Source organism: Chenopodium album, chromosome 8 (genome assembly GCF_948465745.1).
Source record: "Chenopodium album chromosome 8, dcCheAlbu1.1, whole genome shotgun sequence".
In the NCBI taxonomy this organism is placed as follows: Eukaryota; Viridiplantae; Streptophyta; class Magnoliopsida; order Caryophyllales; family Amaranthaceae; genus Chenopodium; species Chenopodium album.
In genome coordinates, this window is record NC_137841.1 from 72,498,572 (window position 1) to 72,515,753 (window position 17,182).

At 35.6% G+C, this 17,182-nt stretch overlaps 2 protein-coding genes across 3 annotated transcripts; both read left to right on the top strand.

Moving 5' to 3' along the window:
* The first annotated feature begins 1,265 nt into the window (after positions 1–1,265).
* Positions 1,266–2,692, top strand: LOC145556567 (LOB domain-containing protein 40-like). Its single transcript, XM_081618221.1, has 2 exons — positions 1,266–1,474; positions 1,906–2,692. Exons 1-2 carry the CDS (start codon positions 1,285–1,287, stop codon positions 2,568–2,570), a joined length of 855 nt encoding a protein of 284 aa, XP_081474347.1. The 5' UTR covers positions 1,266–1,284; the 3' UTR covers positions 2,571–2,692.
* A 3,182-nt stretch (positions 2,693–5,874) lies between these two features.
* On the top strand, positions 5,875–15,021 carry LOC145642293 (KH domain-containing protein At4g18375-like). 2 transcript variants are annotated; one of them, XM_081693416.1, is made up of 8 exons: positions 5,875–6,093; positions 6,521–7,170; positions 8,941–9,411; positions 9,588–9,833; positions 9,946–10,164; positions 12,834–12,889; positions 13,028–13,271; positions 14,418–15,021. In XM_081693416.1, the coding sequence occupies exons 2-8, from the start codon at positions 6,559–6,561 to the stop codon at positions 14,754–14,756; spliced, it is 2,187 nt and encodes a 728-aa protein (XP_081549542.1). In that variant the 5' UTR covers positions 5,875–6,093; positions 6,521–6,558; the 3' UTR covers positions 14,757–15,021. The 2 variants fall into 2 exon arrangements, with proteins under 2 accessions (XP_081549542.1, XP_081549543.1); XM_081693417.1 differs by having other exon boundaries at positions 13,100–13,271.
* The last annotated feature ends 2,161 nt before the right edge of the window (positions 15,022–17,182 follow it).

Consider the following 17,182-nt stretch of genomic DNA (forward strand, 5'->3'; position numbering starts at 1 on the left):
ATTAAGATGAACAGTTGCAAAAGGAAAATTTTCATGGACATCAACGCTTGAGCTCTATCCCTCACTCTCTGTTCTCTTTAGCTCAATTTTAGTTCGGTTCCTAATTTCCTTCTGTCATATTCAATTCAATTCAGCTTAGTTTAGTTCAATTCAGTAAATCAGAACCGGCCCTAACATATGACTACCGTCTACTTGTAAAAGAGTACTTTGTATCACGTAATTGGAATATATTTTCTACCAAAAAAAAAAAAAAAACTTAGAATACTTTTTTTGAAACCAAAAAATCTTGGAATATCCTCCATATTGTACTAGTCCATAATTACGAAACGTTTTTCATTAGTATAAAAATACAGGGGTATGTACTACTTAACGAAACCATTAAATAAAAAACTAATCTCCTACGTATAGCACTCATTAAATTAATCAAATAGTTTCGCCCACAGCATTGTAAGCCAACAGGCTACAAAAAAATGACTAATTATAGCTACATTACAAACAATACACGCAAGCTAAACTTAATTAAATTTAAAATTAAACTCCCCAAAAGAGTTGGAATTTGGAAATTGGAAAGTATAATTCACTCTCTTTCTTTGGAGAGTGACTCAATTAATATCGTACCAAATTCTATTTTATTTTAATAGTATGACAAATATGACAAAATAGGTTCATCTCCCCTCTTCCCATTTTCTGGAAACTTTTATTTATATACTCTCCCTCTGTCTCAAAAAGAACGACCCATTTTGATTGATTACGCGGGCATTAAGGAAGTTAAGTAAAAAGAAGTAAAAGTATATTGGAAAGATAAATTTACATGGGGTTTGTAAAAAAATAGAGAGAGAAAGTAATAAAATAACATGGAAAATGAAATTTTTATATGAGGAAGCTAATTTTGCACAAATATTGTTGCAAATTGATGGTGTTTTAATGCAAATAGGTCATTCTTTTTGGAACAAAATTTTGGCCAAATGGATCATTCTTTTTGAAACGGAGGAGTAATAAAATAATAGCCCAAAAAAGGCAAAAGACCACACTCCCTCTCTTTACCAGTTTTTGGGAAACAGCTGCGCCTCCTGAACCCAGCAACCACTTTTTATTATTTTCTCTCTCCTCTTTCCAACATTTCTATTTACCTCTTCTTCGTTCATTCATTTATATATCTTCCTACATTCTCCTCTCTTCCTCCCTTCCTTCCCCCAAACCAACACCTTCTTAACCTTAACACATACTCTCTTTTAATTCTCTCTATCATTTCAAATTTGATCGATATCGATAAGTTTCTTGAAAATGCGGATGAGTTGTAACGGATGTCGAGTGCTACGGAAAGGTTGTAGCGAGGATTGTAGCATTAGACCTTGTCTTCAGTGGATTAAGTCCCCTGAGTCTCAAGCTAATGCCACCGTTTTTCTTGCTAAGTTTTATGGTCGTGCTGGTCTCATGAACCTCATCAACGCTGGTCCTGACCACCTTCGCCCTGGTTAGTCTTTTTATCTCTTTCGAAAATAAAGTCAAAGTAGGAACAACATTTAGAGACGGAGAAAAATATCATGATCAATGCATCATGCAATTAAACATCTATCGACCCTTTGCATGTACTAATAATTGAATAGTTTATGATGTAATTTCAAATTATTGGATTTAATTAAAATGGATAGAACAAAAATATGTAGTGGTATTCTAATAGTGGAAAGTGGTATAGTCCCTAGATTTTAGGTGGGTACTTGGTTTTGGTTGCCACGTTACTATTTTTGTTCAAGTGGGTCAAGTTGTTGTTGGAATGATGTGCTTCAACTGATTAAACTTCTTTCTCAAGTTAATACAATTATTAATCATTTAATTAATTGTTAATTAATTAATTGTTAATTAATTAATTACCTATGTGCTGATTAAATGTTTTGTTTATTTCAGCAATATTCAGGTCATTGTTATACGAAGCATGTGGTCGAATGGTGAACCCGATCTATGGTTCGGTTGGGTTGTTATGGTCAGGTCAATGGCAGCTTTGTCAAGCAGCCATAGAAGCCGTTTTAAAAGGCGCGCCGATCACGCCGATCCCTACTGAAGCCGCGGCTAACTCCCCGCCTATCCAAGGGGCTTACGACATTCGCCACGTGTCGAAAGATGAGCACGCCCACTCCAACAACAGCTCGGCTGCGGCTGGGTTGCAAAGAGTCAAGCCGACTCGGACTCGGTTCAAGCGTGTCGGCTCCAAGTCCAAGCCGGCTTCTAAAGCCGAGTCGGCTGCTGCAACCGCTCTTCAGGTGATGGCGGCGGCTGAGTCAACTCGGCCTGACTCGGCCGAGTTGAACGGGTCAAGTACGAGCCATGACTCCACCGTGAGCCACCCGGACGAGCCCGGGAGTACCACGCACACGAGCTTGGTATCGACCGATGTAACGGTCGATGCTGCCGAGGTGGTGGTGGAGAGGGAGAACGGTGATGATGGTGAGGTGGAACTCGAGCTGACGCTCGGGTTCGGGTGTGACTCGGGTGTGAAGGCCGAGTCAATGAGTCAGAAGGTTAATAATAATGATGATCAAGTTGTATGTGGAATGGGATTAGGACTTGTTTAATTAAGGTTTAGATTAGATGTTAATTGAGGTTTTTTGGAAATATTTTCCCTTGTTAACAGTTTTGGTTTTTGAATGTACAAAACAAAGTTGACTACATATTAAAAAAATTTAGCTAGTCAGAGATGGTACATGTGTTATATACAAAGTACTTTTGAAATGTAGTGTATTTTGGGGAAATTGTATCCAATGGAAGTTAGATAAACAAAATCCTTTGTTCTACAATAATGGATTAACAATTCTTAATTTCTATCTATCTATTGTGAATTTGTGATACTTCTTTTATAGTTTAAATCGCCAAGTCTTTGTATTAATTGTGTACTTTTTATTAGTTTATGTTATTACCTACATCCAATTTTCTTGTAATCATATTGATCATTGATGTAACTCATGTAAAGATAATCTTTTAATAATATATCTCGTCTTTGTTAAGAATTTCACCTCATATAGAGTAATAGAGAGGATATCTTGAATATATTTGTACTGCTTTGTAATAGTAGTTGGTTTCACTTTCACAAGCACATATTCCATTAAGAAAAAACATCATTCAAGTATTATTAATATCTTCAGTTTAAGCAAAATTATTAAAATTGATACCAAACGAATTTAACAAAATTATGATTTTTTTTTTTTTTAAATAGCTTACTAATTACTCCCTCCGTTTCATAATGATGTTGCTGTTTCGCAAATCGATGCAAAATTTTACCCATCTTTGACCACAAATATCTTTAATCTCACACTAACAAAAATTATAAAAGTTAGATATTAATAATCACCCCTAGCCACAAGTCATCCCCGTAGGTCGTTGTGTGTCACCACCTCCCACCTATCCTACACATTCGATCAAGGTTGTCACGAAAAAAGTTTCATCCTACAGGGAGTGGAGTGGGCCTCGGCTTACGAAAGTGGGGACAAATCTGTTTGGAAACAGAGCTCTTTTATCGCGGAATTAGACCTGCTGGCGAAGGAACTCGACTACTTGCTTACTTGCTCCTCCCTCTTTTTCGAGAAGCGGCCCCGGCCCAATGGCAGTACTTAAGCCAATCCCTTACCCATAAACGATGCCTTATGGGGCTCAAGGATAAGCAGGGGTTTCACGGCCTTGGGGTTGTCTTCAAAGATCTGAACAGGAAAGGCTTCCAAGACTTCTCCGACGATGTCCCCTGGACGGAAGGGGCCCCTTGTGAACATGATATGAGAATTTCTTTTCTTTAGGTCTAAAACCCGCCTTTCATTCAAGAGTGGATGATTGACCGAATCAAACTAGATCCCACATGACTATATTTGCTCTTATAGATTAAGAGAAATTTAGAAGATTCTCTCTTTCTTAAAAAAGTCAAAGATTCAAAACAGGAACATCATTGTGGAACGGAGGGAGTAAATTGAAAGTAAATTATTTGAATGATTTACAAAGTCAAATGATTGATTATCTTAACTATCATCTTTTCATTGAACTAGTCATCTAACATGATGTATAGTAAGCTAAAAAGTCAAGTATAGCAAATGTGTTTGTAACAAATAGAACTATAGAACGAAGTACCTTGGAAGTGGTCGACAAACGTAGGCACGAGCCAGTAGCCACATGATTAGATGGTTTCTTTTCACATGCAATTGAGTGGATTCGTGTGAATGCCCATCTAAACTTCTTAATTAAGCTGGTCAATCCACAGGTTTGAGCTACTATTTTCATATTTTGGTTGTTCAAGGCCTCAAGATGTAGTTACAAACTAGTTTGAGAACGAGGCAAACAAGAAGGTAAGACAATAAGTGAATGTGAATCTCACCTAACTTATAGCATTTATAGTTGATGGATTCAAACTCTTGAAATTAGGTCATGTTTGATTCGCCTTATTAATCCTTGTTGGATTTTGTCAAATCTATTTTCTTTTTCGTTAATTATCGATTGTAGATGTCGGATGCCTGTAATCCATGAAAATTATTAGCATCCTTTACTTTTTTATTTTTGTTTTTATTTTTATTTTTAAAGACAACTTTGTTTATTCCACTTCCTCCAACAATCACCAATCATTTTCGGCATGTTAAAATTATTAAAATGCTTATAAATATTCATATTATCTTATCCGTTGAATTCAAGATCACACAACAAATGTAATTGACTTTATTAAACCTTATATAGTCGGTGAAACGAGAATTTTATAATAAATAATGTGAGATAGATATACTAATTACATACAAACGACAAAAATAGAGAATGAAGCGTAAGAATTTACTTGTATTAGTGGTATGTTTGTTTCTACGGATTTGTCACGATATAGTGATATACCATTTAGTTTTAACTTAATTCATCATATACCACCAGTTTTTTCAAATTCACCATATAAATTTAATTTTCATTTCAGTAAAAATAAATTCAGTTCAGTAAAATTCTGTTTTTTTAAAAAAAAATTATAATAGAAAATCAATAAATATAATTTCAGTTCAGTAAAAATAATTTAAGTTCAGCAAATATAATTTTGTTCCAGTAAAAATAATTTCAGTTCAGCAAAAACAAGGTAAAGTGAACGGGGTCTAAGTCTTATTAAAACTTATGTTTAAATAAAAATAAATTAAAATACATAAGCTCGTAAAATAGTAAAGTGTATTCAGAACTAATTTTTTCTAACCTCATCTGACATGAGTAACAAGATCATAAAATAAAGTGCGCTAAATAAACCTCATTCACCCAAGTCACCCATACACGAGTAATGGATGGATGTAAGCCATGTTAGCTGGTGGATGGTGTCGATGCGGGTGAAACTCCATCCAATCCGAACCCATTGAAATCCCTTTTAAGTAACCAGTTCGAAGGCCATTTACCAAGCCCATACTATTGTTAGCCCTGTAGGAAATTAATTCCTTCAAAGAAAATCGTACGGAGTAATAAATAAAGAAACAAGAAAACCAAAGACAACTATGAATTGAAGAAAAAAGGCAAAATTGGCCACAACACATTGAAGTATGGCTTAGGTGCATTGAGCACCTTGAACTTTGCTTAGTAGCCAAAACACCACCAACTATGATGTATGGTGCGACACGTGCCTTAAATGAAAAATTACGACAACTTATTTCATCAAAGGAGGTGAATCTGAGCTTGCCAAGTGAATGAGAATTGTTCACCATTCTTTAAATTGTTCTAGAGAGTGAATATTCACCTAATTCGATGAAATAAGTGGCCGGAATTTTTCATTTAAGGCACGAATCGCACCTTACACCATAAATGGTGGTGTTTTGGCTAATACGAAAAGTTCAGAGTGTTCGGTGCACCTAAGCCATATTTCAGGGCGTTTTAACCAATTTTGCCAAGAAAAAAAGTAATTGCAGAAAATTCAATTTTTAAATAGGCTGAAAAATAAAGAGGAAGAAACGAAAAAGAGAAGAACCCTAATTTTCGTAGCGAAGCGAAATTGGTTCGCATCGAATTCTTCGAAGATGAAGAGCGTTTACGAGTAGCAGTTTATTTTTTCAGGGATTCATTCAATAATTTCCGCCTGATTAATACTTTCTCTCTCCTCAGCCTCTCACTCCGGTAACACTTTTTTCACCGCTTAAACCCTAATTTTGTATATGTTTTTTTTTTTTTTTTGAATTAATGTTCATTTGTTGTGGGTGAATTCATGCTTTAATGTGTTTATTACCAATGTTTCTGGAAAATTGTAGCTTTATTTATTCATGATTGTTAGCGGAAGTGCGGTAATTTGTTTAATATGATGATAGATTAGGGTTAAATCAACTAATTTGAAGTAATTTTTTGGTTTTGTTGCGGTATGTGATTGCATTGTTGCATTTGGGAGCTGGAAGAAATCAGCTTCATTTTTGATTGAGGTGGTTGTATAAGTATTAGAAATGGGAATTGTTGTATGAAAGAATCTGGTGTGATTTATATGGTGTGGAAATCCCGTTGGAAGTAATGTATTATGTGTGTGGTGATTTATGTGAAGTTTGCAATTCTGTAGGGTTTTGTGACTAATTAGATTTCGGGATAGTCGAACCGATGGAAGAGGACAGAAAGGGTGCTCTTAAAGGACGGCAAGGCACCTCATTTAAGAAGAAAGGGGCGAATAAGAAAGGAAGATGGAATAATTCTAGGCCGGAACATATTGAGAATACTCAGGTTCCTAACCCTACTGACACTGTTTACCGGATTCTCTGCCCATCTAAAAAAATTGGGAGTGTTATTGGCAAAGGTGGTGGCATAATTAAAGTCTTGAGAGAAGAGACGAAGTCGAAAATAACTGTTTCTGACTCAATTCCTGGATCAGATGAGCGGGTGATAATGATTTATAGTCCTCCTGAGAAAAGCTCAAATAAAGAGGCGGGTGAGGGGAATGAGATCATGCCATCACATTGTCCTGCTCAAGAAGCTCTCATGCGAGTTCATGACAGGATTATCGAGGAAGACTTGTCAGCTGGGAAGGAAGACGTTGAAGATGAGAACTGCATGGTCACTGCTCGTCTTCTTGTTCCGAATAATATGGTAGGATGCCTTATTGGCAAAGGTGGAGATGTTATTCAGAGATTGAGGAGTGAGACTGGTGCTAGCATTCGTGTGCTTCCATCTGAGCATCTTCCGTCATGTGCCCTAAGTACCGATGAACTTGTGCAGGTATTGCCTTATTTTATTATATTGTTGATGCACCATTCATAAAAATGGACATGAATCAACATCTTGAGTTGACATTAGAGATATTTGGGAACAATAAGGTGAAAATGACTTAATTTTACTAGCATCTGGCTTCTTAACAGAAATTTGTTGTTGATTTAGTTTAACATTATAGAACAGAGTGATTGCACTGGATTCACGCATTTATATATTTTTTTAAAGTGTAATGTCTTCTGAAGAAGTGTGGGCTCTTTGTTTCTGTTATAAACAAGTTAAGGTTAAATTATTAGTATTATCATATGTTGTTGATTTAGTCTAACATTATAGAACAGAGTGATTGGATTGGATTCACACATTTATATTTATAACCTTCCAGAACGCTTATGTTTCTAAAGCTACATTGTAACTCTCTCTGTTGTCTAGGCAAGACTCTGGCTATATCTCCTCAATTTCCGTTGGTTCATCTTGTGGGATGTTGAATTATTAGATGACAACCGATCATATGAGATTTACTTTTATTTCTTGATTAATTTAGTTTAATGTCATGTCCTTGTCTGGCTAGTAATTTATGATAACTTCTTTCTTGGATTATCAACATGATTGATTTTAGAATAATGCTAATGGTTTGAAGCAACATGTAAAAGGATCCTGTAGATTCTTAAAGCCAACTAGGTACTTGAGAATTGGGTAATGTGTCCTTTATAATGAATTAGGAGTTTTGAGCTCTTTATTCATGCAAGCAGCACGAATGTTTATTATTTATCGATAGTCTCCGGGTGACACTAACCTCTTAGAGCATATGACACCAACAGCTAGAACTATTTTTAGTTGTTAGATTTGATGGTTGTTTATTCTGCTGTGTTTTAGGAACTTTGAGACGATCCTTTTATTTGAAAAATTTGCTTGAAAAATTTTCATAAATTTGGGCTACGTTTTATCTCTATGTTATCTTTTTGCTACTCATAAGTCATAACTATTATCTGAAGTACTTATCTGATAATACTGTATACTTGAAATGCAATTTTTTTTTGTGTTTTTACGTGCTATAGTTTGGAATTGATTAAGAAATCTGTGTAACTAATGGAACAGAGGACAGGCAAAAAGTGTTTTGCTGGATTTCCAGCTTCTCCATCTGCTTCAGTCTCCTTTAATACTCATGGTTTCAGGCCAGCACTAGATTCTAATGTGAATAGAATTTGGCTGTTAATCTTTACTCCGGTTTCTTTTGCTTCTCCCACTTCTTCAGTCTCCCTGGTTTCTTTGCATCATACTTCCTCCTTTGGAAGGGAAGTGAGAAAAGAAATAAGTTTTGTTGATACTTAGGAGAGTTTCCTTTTCAAGCATTTATCAAAAGCAAGTTGGAGGGATTAGATTAAATTGTAGATATATGGCCTTGTCTTTATATATCTTAAAAAAAACAAGTAATAGATAAAGGGATACTAAGCTACACAACTAAAGATATTTTTATTTAAGAGGTTTATTAAGGTGAAAAGAACATAGGGGTCAATGAACCTCTCAGGAATATAATTAAGAATGTGATACCAGTGATCTGTAAACTTTTTATTTTTTATTTTATTTTATTTTTTTAATTTTTTTTTATGGTGTTGTATTGTTGTTATTGCACATTCATATTATGCCAGCAATAGGATTATGGGTGTAGTGGCAGATGTCTTTCTAGGTATGAATATACTTTCAGAGGTTAACACATATTTGTCAATTTATCGTCAATTGTTATTCATTCTCTTAATTTATTTATTTTTTGGCTTTAAACAGATGCAAGGAAAACCATCTGTTCTGAAGAGAGCACTCTATGATGTTTCAACATTGTTGCATCAGAACCCACGCAAAGAGAAAGCATTAAATTATTCCCTGCCGTCCCGTGGCCCTGGTTTTCTAGCTGTGGGTCCTCCTTTAACAAATTTGCCTCCACCTCGTGGAGGTGAACCAATGTGGTCTCCACGTGATCCTGCTCGACACATGCCACCACCACCATGGATGGAGGACTTTGGGCGCCACCCTGGACACAACCATGGCGCTTTTGATGATGATTTGACCAGGCCTGGTGTTGAACCTTCAGGTGAATATTCCTTGAAAATTTTATGTTCAGGCAGCAAGATTGGAGGAGTGATTGGCAAAGGAGGCATGAATGTGCGACAGTTACAGCAGGAAACTGGTACAAGTATTCATGTTGAAGATGCATCCACCCAGTCAGAGGAGCGTGTTATTCGTGTTTCAGCTTTTGAGGTAAATCTTTGTTCTTCTAACAGCTGCTGTTGTAAAGAATAACCTGTAGGCCACACCGTATGCCATCTGATTATTCTTAATTTGGATGTGATCATTTCTACCATTGCAACTTCTGCTGAAAATGAAATACTAGCTGCTATTCTGTACCATTGATTACTGTATTTGTTTTGTATCAGACTTTGCGAAATCAAAGATCACAGACAATTGATGCAATTCTCATGCTTCAAAATAAAGTAAGCGATGTTTCCGAGAAGGGTATAATTACTTCAAGGCTGCTGGTTCCCTCTAATAAGGTTGGGTGCCTCCTTGGACAAGGAGGCACAGTTATAAATGAAATGAGAAGGAGAACACAGGCAGACATTCGTGTTTATTCTAAGGATGAAAAGCCCGAGTGTGCTTCAGAAGATGAAGAGCTCGTGCAGGTAATAAGATTAATGAACATGTACTGCTGATTTTGGTCTGTTTTATCCACGTAGTCCATTTATTGGCGATATTTGGAATGTGTTCATGTCAATTGTAAAATATTATTTTCAGGTGTCCGGAAGTTTTGCAGTAGCCAAAGATGCTCTGGCAGAGATAGCATCAAGGCTAAGGGCTAGATGCTTGAGGGATGCTACTGCCACTGCAGAGCCAGCTCCACCTCCACCTAGACCTGTTCATGGATATGGTCCCACTGGAGGTTATCCACGAGGAGGACCCTTGGGACCTGATCCAGCAAGAATGGGATCCGCTGGTAGCTACAATGCTGTCAAGGTAAATCCTCTCCTGATAGAAAGTTGCTTGTGTTGTTAAGATTTTCTTGGTGTTGCTCTTGTGGTCTGCATTGCAGAGAATAGCTCTTGTCCTTTCATGATTTGAAGTGTACAGAAAGGAAAAAATAATGATTATGAATTTGCCTTAACCATCTACATATAAATTAAGAGGGATGTTATTATACATGCCTCAGCCATCTACTGATGAATTGAATACTATCACTGGTGTCCTTTCTATAATGCACTTTTGAAAGGCTACTGGTGTGTTATCTGGCATATTTGTGCGACCAAACTGACAAAAAAATTGCAATGAGAAGTTTACGACCCTGTTTGGTTAAGAGAGGATTGGGGACAAATTAGCAGATTGGGGCAAAACTAGCTGTTTGACCACTCAAATCCTCCCTTCCTATTGTTTGGTAATGAGTAGATTAAAGAGCGGATTGGGACCAATCAGCTGATTTTGAAAACGTTGTTTCACCCAGCGTTTTGAGAATAGGATTTTGATATCCCATGACAAAGTGACAAATATGTCCTTAATTACATTCCCAACTAGATCAATTAGAGTTACGAAGTATGTAGTACATAAAAAATAAAAATAAATTATAAAAACAATGGAGAATTGGAGATGGAAAGAAAAATTTGTCAAATAGATACAAGATTTAATTTTACCAGATTACAAGAAACCAGGAAAAAAAAAAAGATTTAACGCTTTGCATGTCAAATTGTATAGAACTTAGAGCTAGATTTGATAATTACTCCATCTTCAACTTTTATCACAAGCATAAAGATGGATGGAAATTGAAAATTATGGTAGATAATTTGGGTGCGATTGGCGTTGTGAGATTTTTTTTTTTTTTTTTTTTTTTTTTTTTCCCCGGTAAATGAGGTGAGAGGAGAAGATGATACTATGATAGAGAAAGAAGGAACAATTTGGGTAGCTAGTATAGTTGTATGCTTGTTCAACTTGGTTTTAGAATAGTTCATTTGTTAAGTTATGTACTACATATTAGTTAGCATGTGTTTTTTTTTTTCTTTTATTTCTCAATTATGGAACCTTAAGAAATTGATTTTATAAATTATAAAAAAAACTGCTTTTTTCGCAAATATATATGGCAGTACGTATAGTTTGCAATGGTTGTGTTATTTACAAGTAAAATAAAATGTCAATGTCCTAAATTGTCAGTTTATGTGTTCAACACTTCAACTAACAAAACAGGTACAACTAAATAACTAATAAGCTAATTTTATCAAACAATTCTAGCTAATAAGTCCTTACCAATTCTAGCTAGTCAAAATAGCTAATGCAATCAGCTCTTACCAATCAGCTATTCGCTAATTACCAAATAGGGTCTATGTCTGACATGATTACCATCTAATTAAAATTAAAAAAAAAGCAAAGGAGTTGGGCATATCAAACTATAGTGGTTGGAATTTCAGTACCTTTTATGTGATATCCTCTATCCCCTTCTTTCACCTCTGGCCTAACAGCTGAATTTACCTAAAAACAGACTACCAGTGAGCTTAGTGATTAGTTAACCAATGGCATGTTACTTTGGCTATCTGTAGTCGCATCAACATTTGAAGTATCTTTCTTCTTTCACTTACTCTGGCCACTATCTTTATATCCTCTGCCAATTCTACACCACAAGCAGGATCGTGACCCCGGGGTCTGTTTCCTCATTTGGTCAAAGTCTTTAAACCTCCTAAATTCGTGAATGTTGACTTGTTGAGATGCTTGCTTCTGGATTCAAATCCAATTCTATTAGGATGTGGTGACAAGTATGAAAATCATCGTAAATGAGAGAGAAGTCCAGTTTGCAATGAAACTCGGATATTTGAAACCCACCAAATTTGCATTGTGCTGGTGCTGGAAATAGGCATGTAATTACATATTGGTTGCTGATTTGGGAATGTTGCCTGAAAAGTAAATCAGTGTATGCATTGGTGATGATGATGATGAAGGTGGTCCTGATGGTTGCAGCTGGATAGAGAGAAGAGAGAGAGAGAGAGAGAGAGAAGGGGGGGGGGGGGGGGGAGAGAGAGATAGGATGTAATGCATAAGAAACTAAAGCAGCATATGGAAAAAGGTTAATTCCAGGGACTGCCTATAGGGCACCTCATGGCGTTATAGATTCAGAGGCACGAATCAGGATCCTAAATTATTAATGATCACTTGGTTATCAGAAAATGATTATCGTGAACCTGTGATTTTTTTTTTTTTTGACATGTATAAATGGTGCCTTACACCCTTAACATTGTGGTGTTTTTAATTTTTTATGGCTTATCTTATAATTTGTGATTTTTATTGTTATCGGTCAAATTGTCAAGATGACACTTTTGCATTTCGCATTGTGAGTTTTGTTTAATGGAGAATAGGTCCAACTGTCCAAGCTTGTTTTTTCAGATCAAATTTTCACTTTTGTTTCATACATCATAATAGGCCTCCCTGCTTTTTTCTTTTTCAGCTGTTTTGCTAATCTATGATCCAGTGCTCAACTGAGGGGTTTTTTTTTTTATTTTTTATTTTTTTTTATTTTTTTATTATTATTATAATTATTATTTAGCAAATAATTTTTGAATTCCCCCTGAGTAATAATTTTGTTTTTTTTTCCCCTGTTTGGTACGTTGCTTTCATAATGAGATCTAACCCTTTTATTTGCTTTTCCTTAGGGTGGAATGCATGACTTTGAGCCTGCTAGTTACCCAGCCCCGCCAAGTGCATCTAGGTACTGATAATTAGGACTTATCCTTGTGCAAAATTATTTAATATTCATTCTCATTTGCTTTCAAGCTGTTTTTAAATTTTTTAAATATTTGCAAAATCTTATTGTTATAATTTTTGAAATATTTTGTTGCTTCTATAGGTATCCAAATCCAAACAGTTCCATGGAGTCTCATAGGTACTCGAATCCCAACAGTTCCATGGAGTCTCACAGGTACTCGAATCCTAACAGTTCCATGGAGTCTCACAGGTACTCGAATCCTAACAGTTCCATGGAGTCTCACAGGTACTCAAATCCTAACAGTTCTATGGAGTCTCACTACCTAAGTAGTGGGATTAGTTCTGCTCCTGGAGCAGGAGGAAGCTTCTATGCCAAAACTCCTGAGGTACGTTCCCGCTGTACCCCTTGTTACTTTATCTTCCTGCACTTTCAAAATCGCTATTTTCATCAACAATACATGAACAGATGCAATGCCTGAGATTTCTTGTTTCTTCTTAAAAATTTGGAAGTTATGGCTCCCTGTAAAATTTAAAAATGTTTTGAATATTAATCTACGTATGGGTATGTGAGGATTGTGAGCCTTACTTGATAGTCCATCTCTAAGATTGAATGGGGGAATTTAGAGTAAGGCTTTGTATGTGTGTGGAGATTTTGATTTTAGGACATGGGTGCAGCAGCTGGAAATGAAGTGTGTATTATCCCTCTTGTATTTATCTGAGGAGATCTGAATATACAAATGTGTTATTATTAGTCAGTATTGTGTTACAATTGCTAGTATGCAATAAACAACAATTACAACGTCCTAGTATGGATTTTGGCATCCCATTGTAGGTGGGGTTGAGTGAGGCACAAGCTAATCTCTTCCTTAGAAGGGCTGGGTGATTCCTTTTGTGAGATTTGTGAATAAATTTACAAAGTAATTAATAATGTGTAAAAGTGCTAACAAGCATAGTGGAGATAAAAGGGTCTGTATTGCCTGGCACATAGGTACTAGGATAAAATCAATTACTGGGTTCTAAGGAGACAGAAAATCAATTACTGAGTTCTTTGTATACAACGGTCTACCATACAGCCATACTGTATAAATTGGGCTAATCTCATGTAATAAGCAGTGGTTTACTTTTGGGGTCAGGAGTAATAAATCTGGATTGGGCAGGGGTACATTTTGGTTAGTTTGCATTCTGAGCCTTCTATGAATAAAGTAGAAATCTGAAACCAACTGGGTTAAGTGAAGCTCTGGCTTCTAATGACTGGAATGCTTTGTTAGTGTCTCTTTAGTTTCAGTCGTTACTCTCAGTTGATATGATGCAGCACAGTGGAAATGTGGACTGTAATTTGACAGTAGGACATACAGTGTTATCCAATTGTGTTTAAGTGGCTGCATTGCATTTTGGCACTGCCAAGGGTTACCCTTGATTTGAAACCAAACAATCACTTGCTTTTACATGGTCTTTGTATGTGGCTTTATCAGATACGTGAAAAGAAAAACTGGGTATGCTGTGTATAATGCTGTTCTATTTATCTCATCCAGGCTCCTGGAATGAGAATGAAGCTTCATGATCCTTACCTTGGTGGCTCAGATCCTGTGGCTGACATTCGTGGTGCGTCTGATCGTTATCCTCCTGCACCGGCTAATTACACCAATTATAGTGGGCCCAATAATACTCATCAGGGCTCTTATCCAGATCCGAAAGGACAAAGCTCTTATCACAGCATGGCTCCACAACAAACTGCTTATCAGAGTACTTATCAGAACCACCATCAAATTCCTTATCAACAGAACAATGCACAACAGAGCCCCTATAGAAACATGAATGCCCAGCATAGTGCTTATCAGAGTGTCCCAGCGCACGGTTCCTACCAATACTAACTTCCATTTCTGAGCATTTTTGTACCATATAGCTGAAATTAATTAGTTTATACTATCAATGGCAAGTTCAAAATGCAACCATGTTGGTTTAGACTTCATTTTTTGAATTTTCTTACCTTTTCTCTGTAATGTTTTTGTGTATTGATTATCATGATTGTGCCGGTTCTGCCGAGGGAAGCTGTAAGCATATTGTAATATTAGGAGCCCAAAATGAATGATCTGCATTCATAGCTTAATTATTGACAGATCATTGGAGGTTTTGTTAGCACTGCGGCGAAAAGATGTTGAGATTGGCTTAGGTTCGGATTAATCATATCAATAGTACTCGAAATCCTTACTTGAAATCCTTGATGATGGCTCTTTTTTTGCTTTGTCCCTTTGCTGATGAATCCTACATTAAGGCCTGAATGATGTGGTTATCTTATTATGGATTAGAACTAGAATATTATACGGTTTTAAGATACTGCAAATTTACCTTACAGTTAAGTTGATTCTCTTGATTGACTTGAAAATTCTCGTCCATTCCATTGGACCAGTAACATTTCTTGTAGAAAACTTACAGTAAGACATAAAAAGAGATTAAGTTCATCTTTATTCGGTTTTAAAAACTTGTCATATATTCTTGTTCAAATCGTTGCTAGCCAAAACCACAAAAAATACAAATCGTACGCCCACATGAGTAGTGCTTTTCCAACTATAATGATGCATTTATACTTAATACACGACAAATTGAAAAGTCTCATTACTAACAACAAAAACGTAAATCGTACCATCAATACGACTTTTCCAACACTAATGATGCATTTATAGTTAACACACGACACATTGAAAAGTGTTGTTATAGCAACAAACATATAAATCGTATGATCAATATGACTTTTCCATCTAATGATGCATTTATAGTTAACACACGACACATTGAAAGTGTCGTTACTAGCAACAGAAACATAAATCGTACGATCAATACGACTTTTCCAACACTAATGATGTATTTATAGTTAACATATGCAACATTGAAACGTCTGTTACTAGCAACAAAAACATAAATCGTACCACCATAAGTGTAGTGCTTTTCCAACTACAATGACACATTTATATAATTAACATATGAAACATTGAAACGTCTACTAACAACAAAAAAGTTCATGCTATTTGAATTATGAACCTTTCACTCTTTGTGGCTGTCTTTCTTCGATTCGATCGATGTACGTACCATTTGTAGAAGATGTTGTCGAGCTTTGATTTGAGTCTCTGCATATTCAAACACACATAATTTTATCAATCAAGACCACGTAAAAAAAAAAAAAAAAAAAAAGATAACTTTCAAAAAATCAAATTGAGTGGCACACCTGAATATTAACAGTAAAAATATGATTGAGATACATACTTTTGCCAATAATATTTGGAGTTTGGAGTTTGACTAGATGATGTGTTTGTAAATGGGAAGGTTAGTACTACACTACAACTGTACAAAATCAAGTACTATTACTGTACTACTGTTTGCTTCTAATCTGTCCTTTTGAGTACGGAATAGCTGTTTTTTCACTTTGTATGTCATTTTGTGGTTAGGGATTGTTCTTTATGAGTTTCATCAGAAAGTAAGAAAGATTAATTTTAAGTTGATCTCTATTTTTGTTCTACAAGTACTTGTAGTTTCTATCAACAGTCTAGTCCATCTCTTTCACATATAAGTATCACTATCACACCAAGATATAACATTGATCTCCTTCTATGGGATTCGTCTTAGAGTGTTTTGAGTCGAATTGATATTACGTTTGAGATTATAGATTTACACGAAAAAAGTTGAGAGGAAAGATGTATCAAAAGTAGTATAAACATGTCAAGGTGATTCTTGTCAACTTAAGGGGACGGATGAAGTAATGGATACAAGTAGCCTATAGTGAACTTGCCAAAAGTTAAAGCTATTTTATATGTAGTTAAAGCTAACTCATATGTGACCGCAACAAGCAGAGTTGAAATGATGTGAGCTGAGGCACATCAACCGTTTGAATTATATTAATAAATTTTTATTTATTGTGTTGGTTTTTGTGTTTCATATGAGTAAAAACGAGATAAAATTTTCAAATTAAGAAAAGTAAAAGACTAATTTTTCTTCAATTAAAGCAATAAAGCCTTAAGGGTACCAAGATGGTGATATCATTTCTTTCCCTTAATTTATGTCACATCTTATCATTGATTTTAAATCATTATACAAATGATATAAGAAAATATGAGATGGTACATCACCAAAGTCCAAAGACACCAAAATATGTACTATTGGTCTTTGCATAGTACTGTTTCAAGAGTAATAATGGTGAATCCACAAACAATAACTCAATTTGCTTAGCTATAAAGAACAAGAACTAAAATCAGCGGGGCAAATCAATGAGATTGAGCTTTGAACTTGACAATTGACACAATGCGCA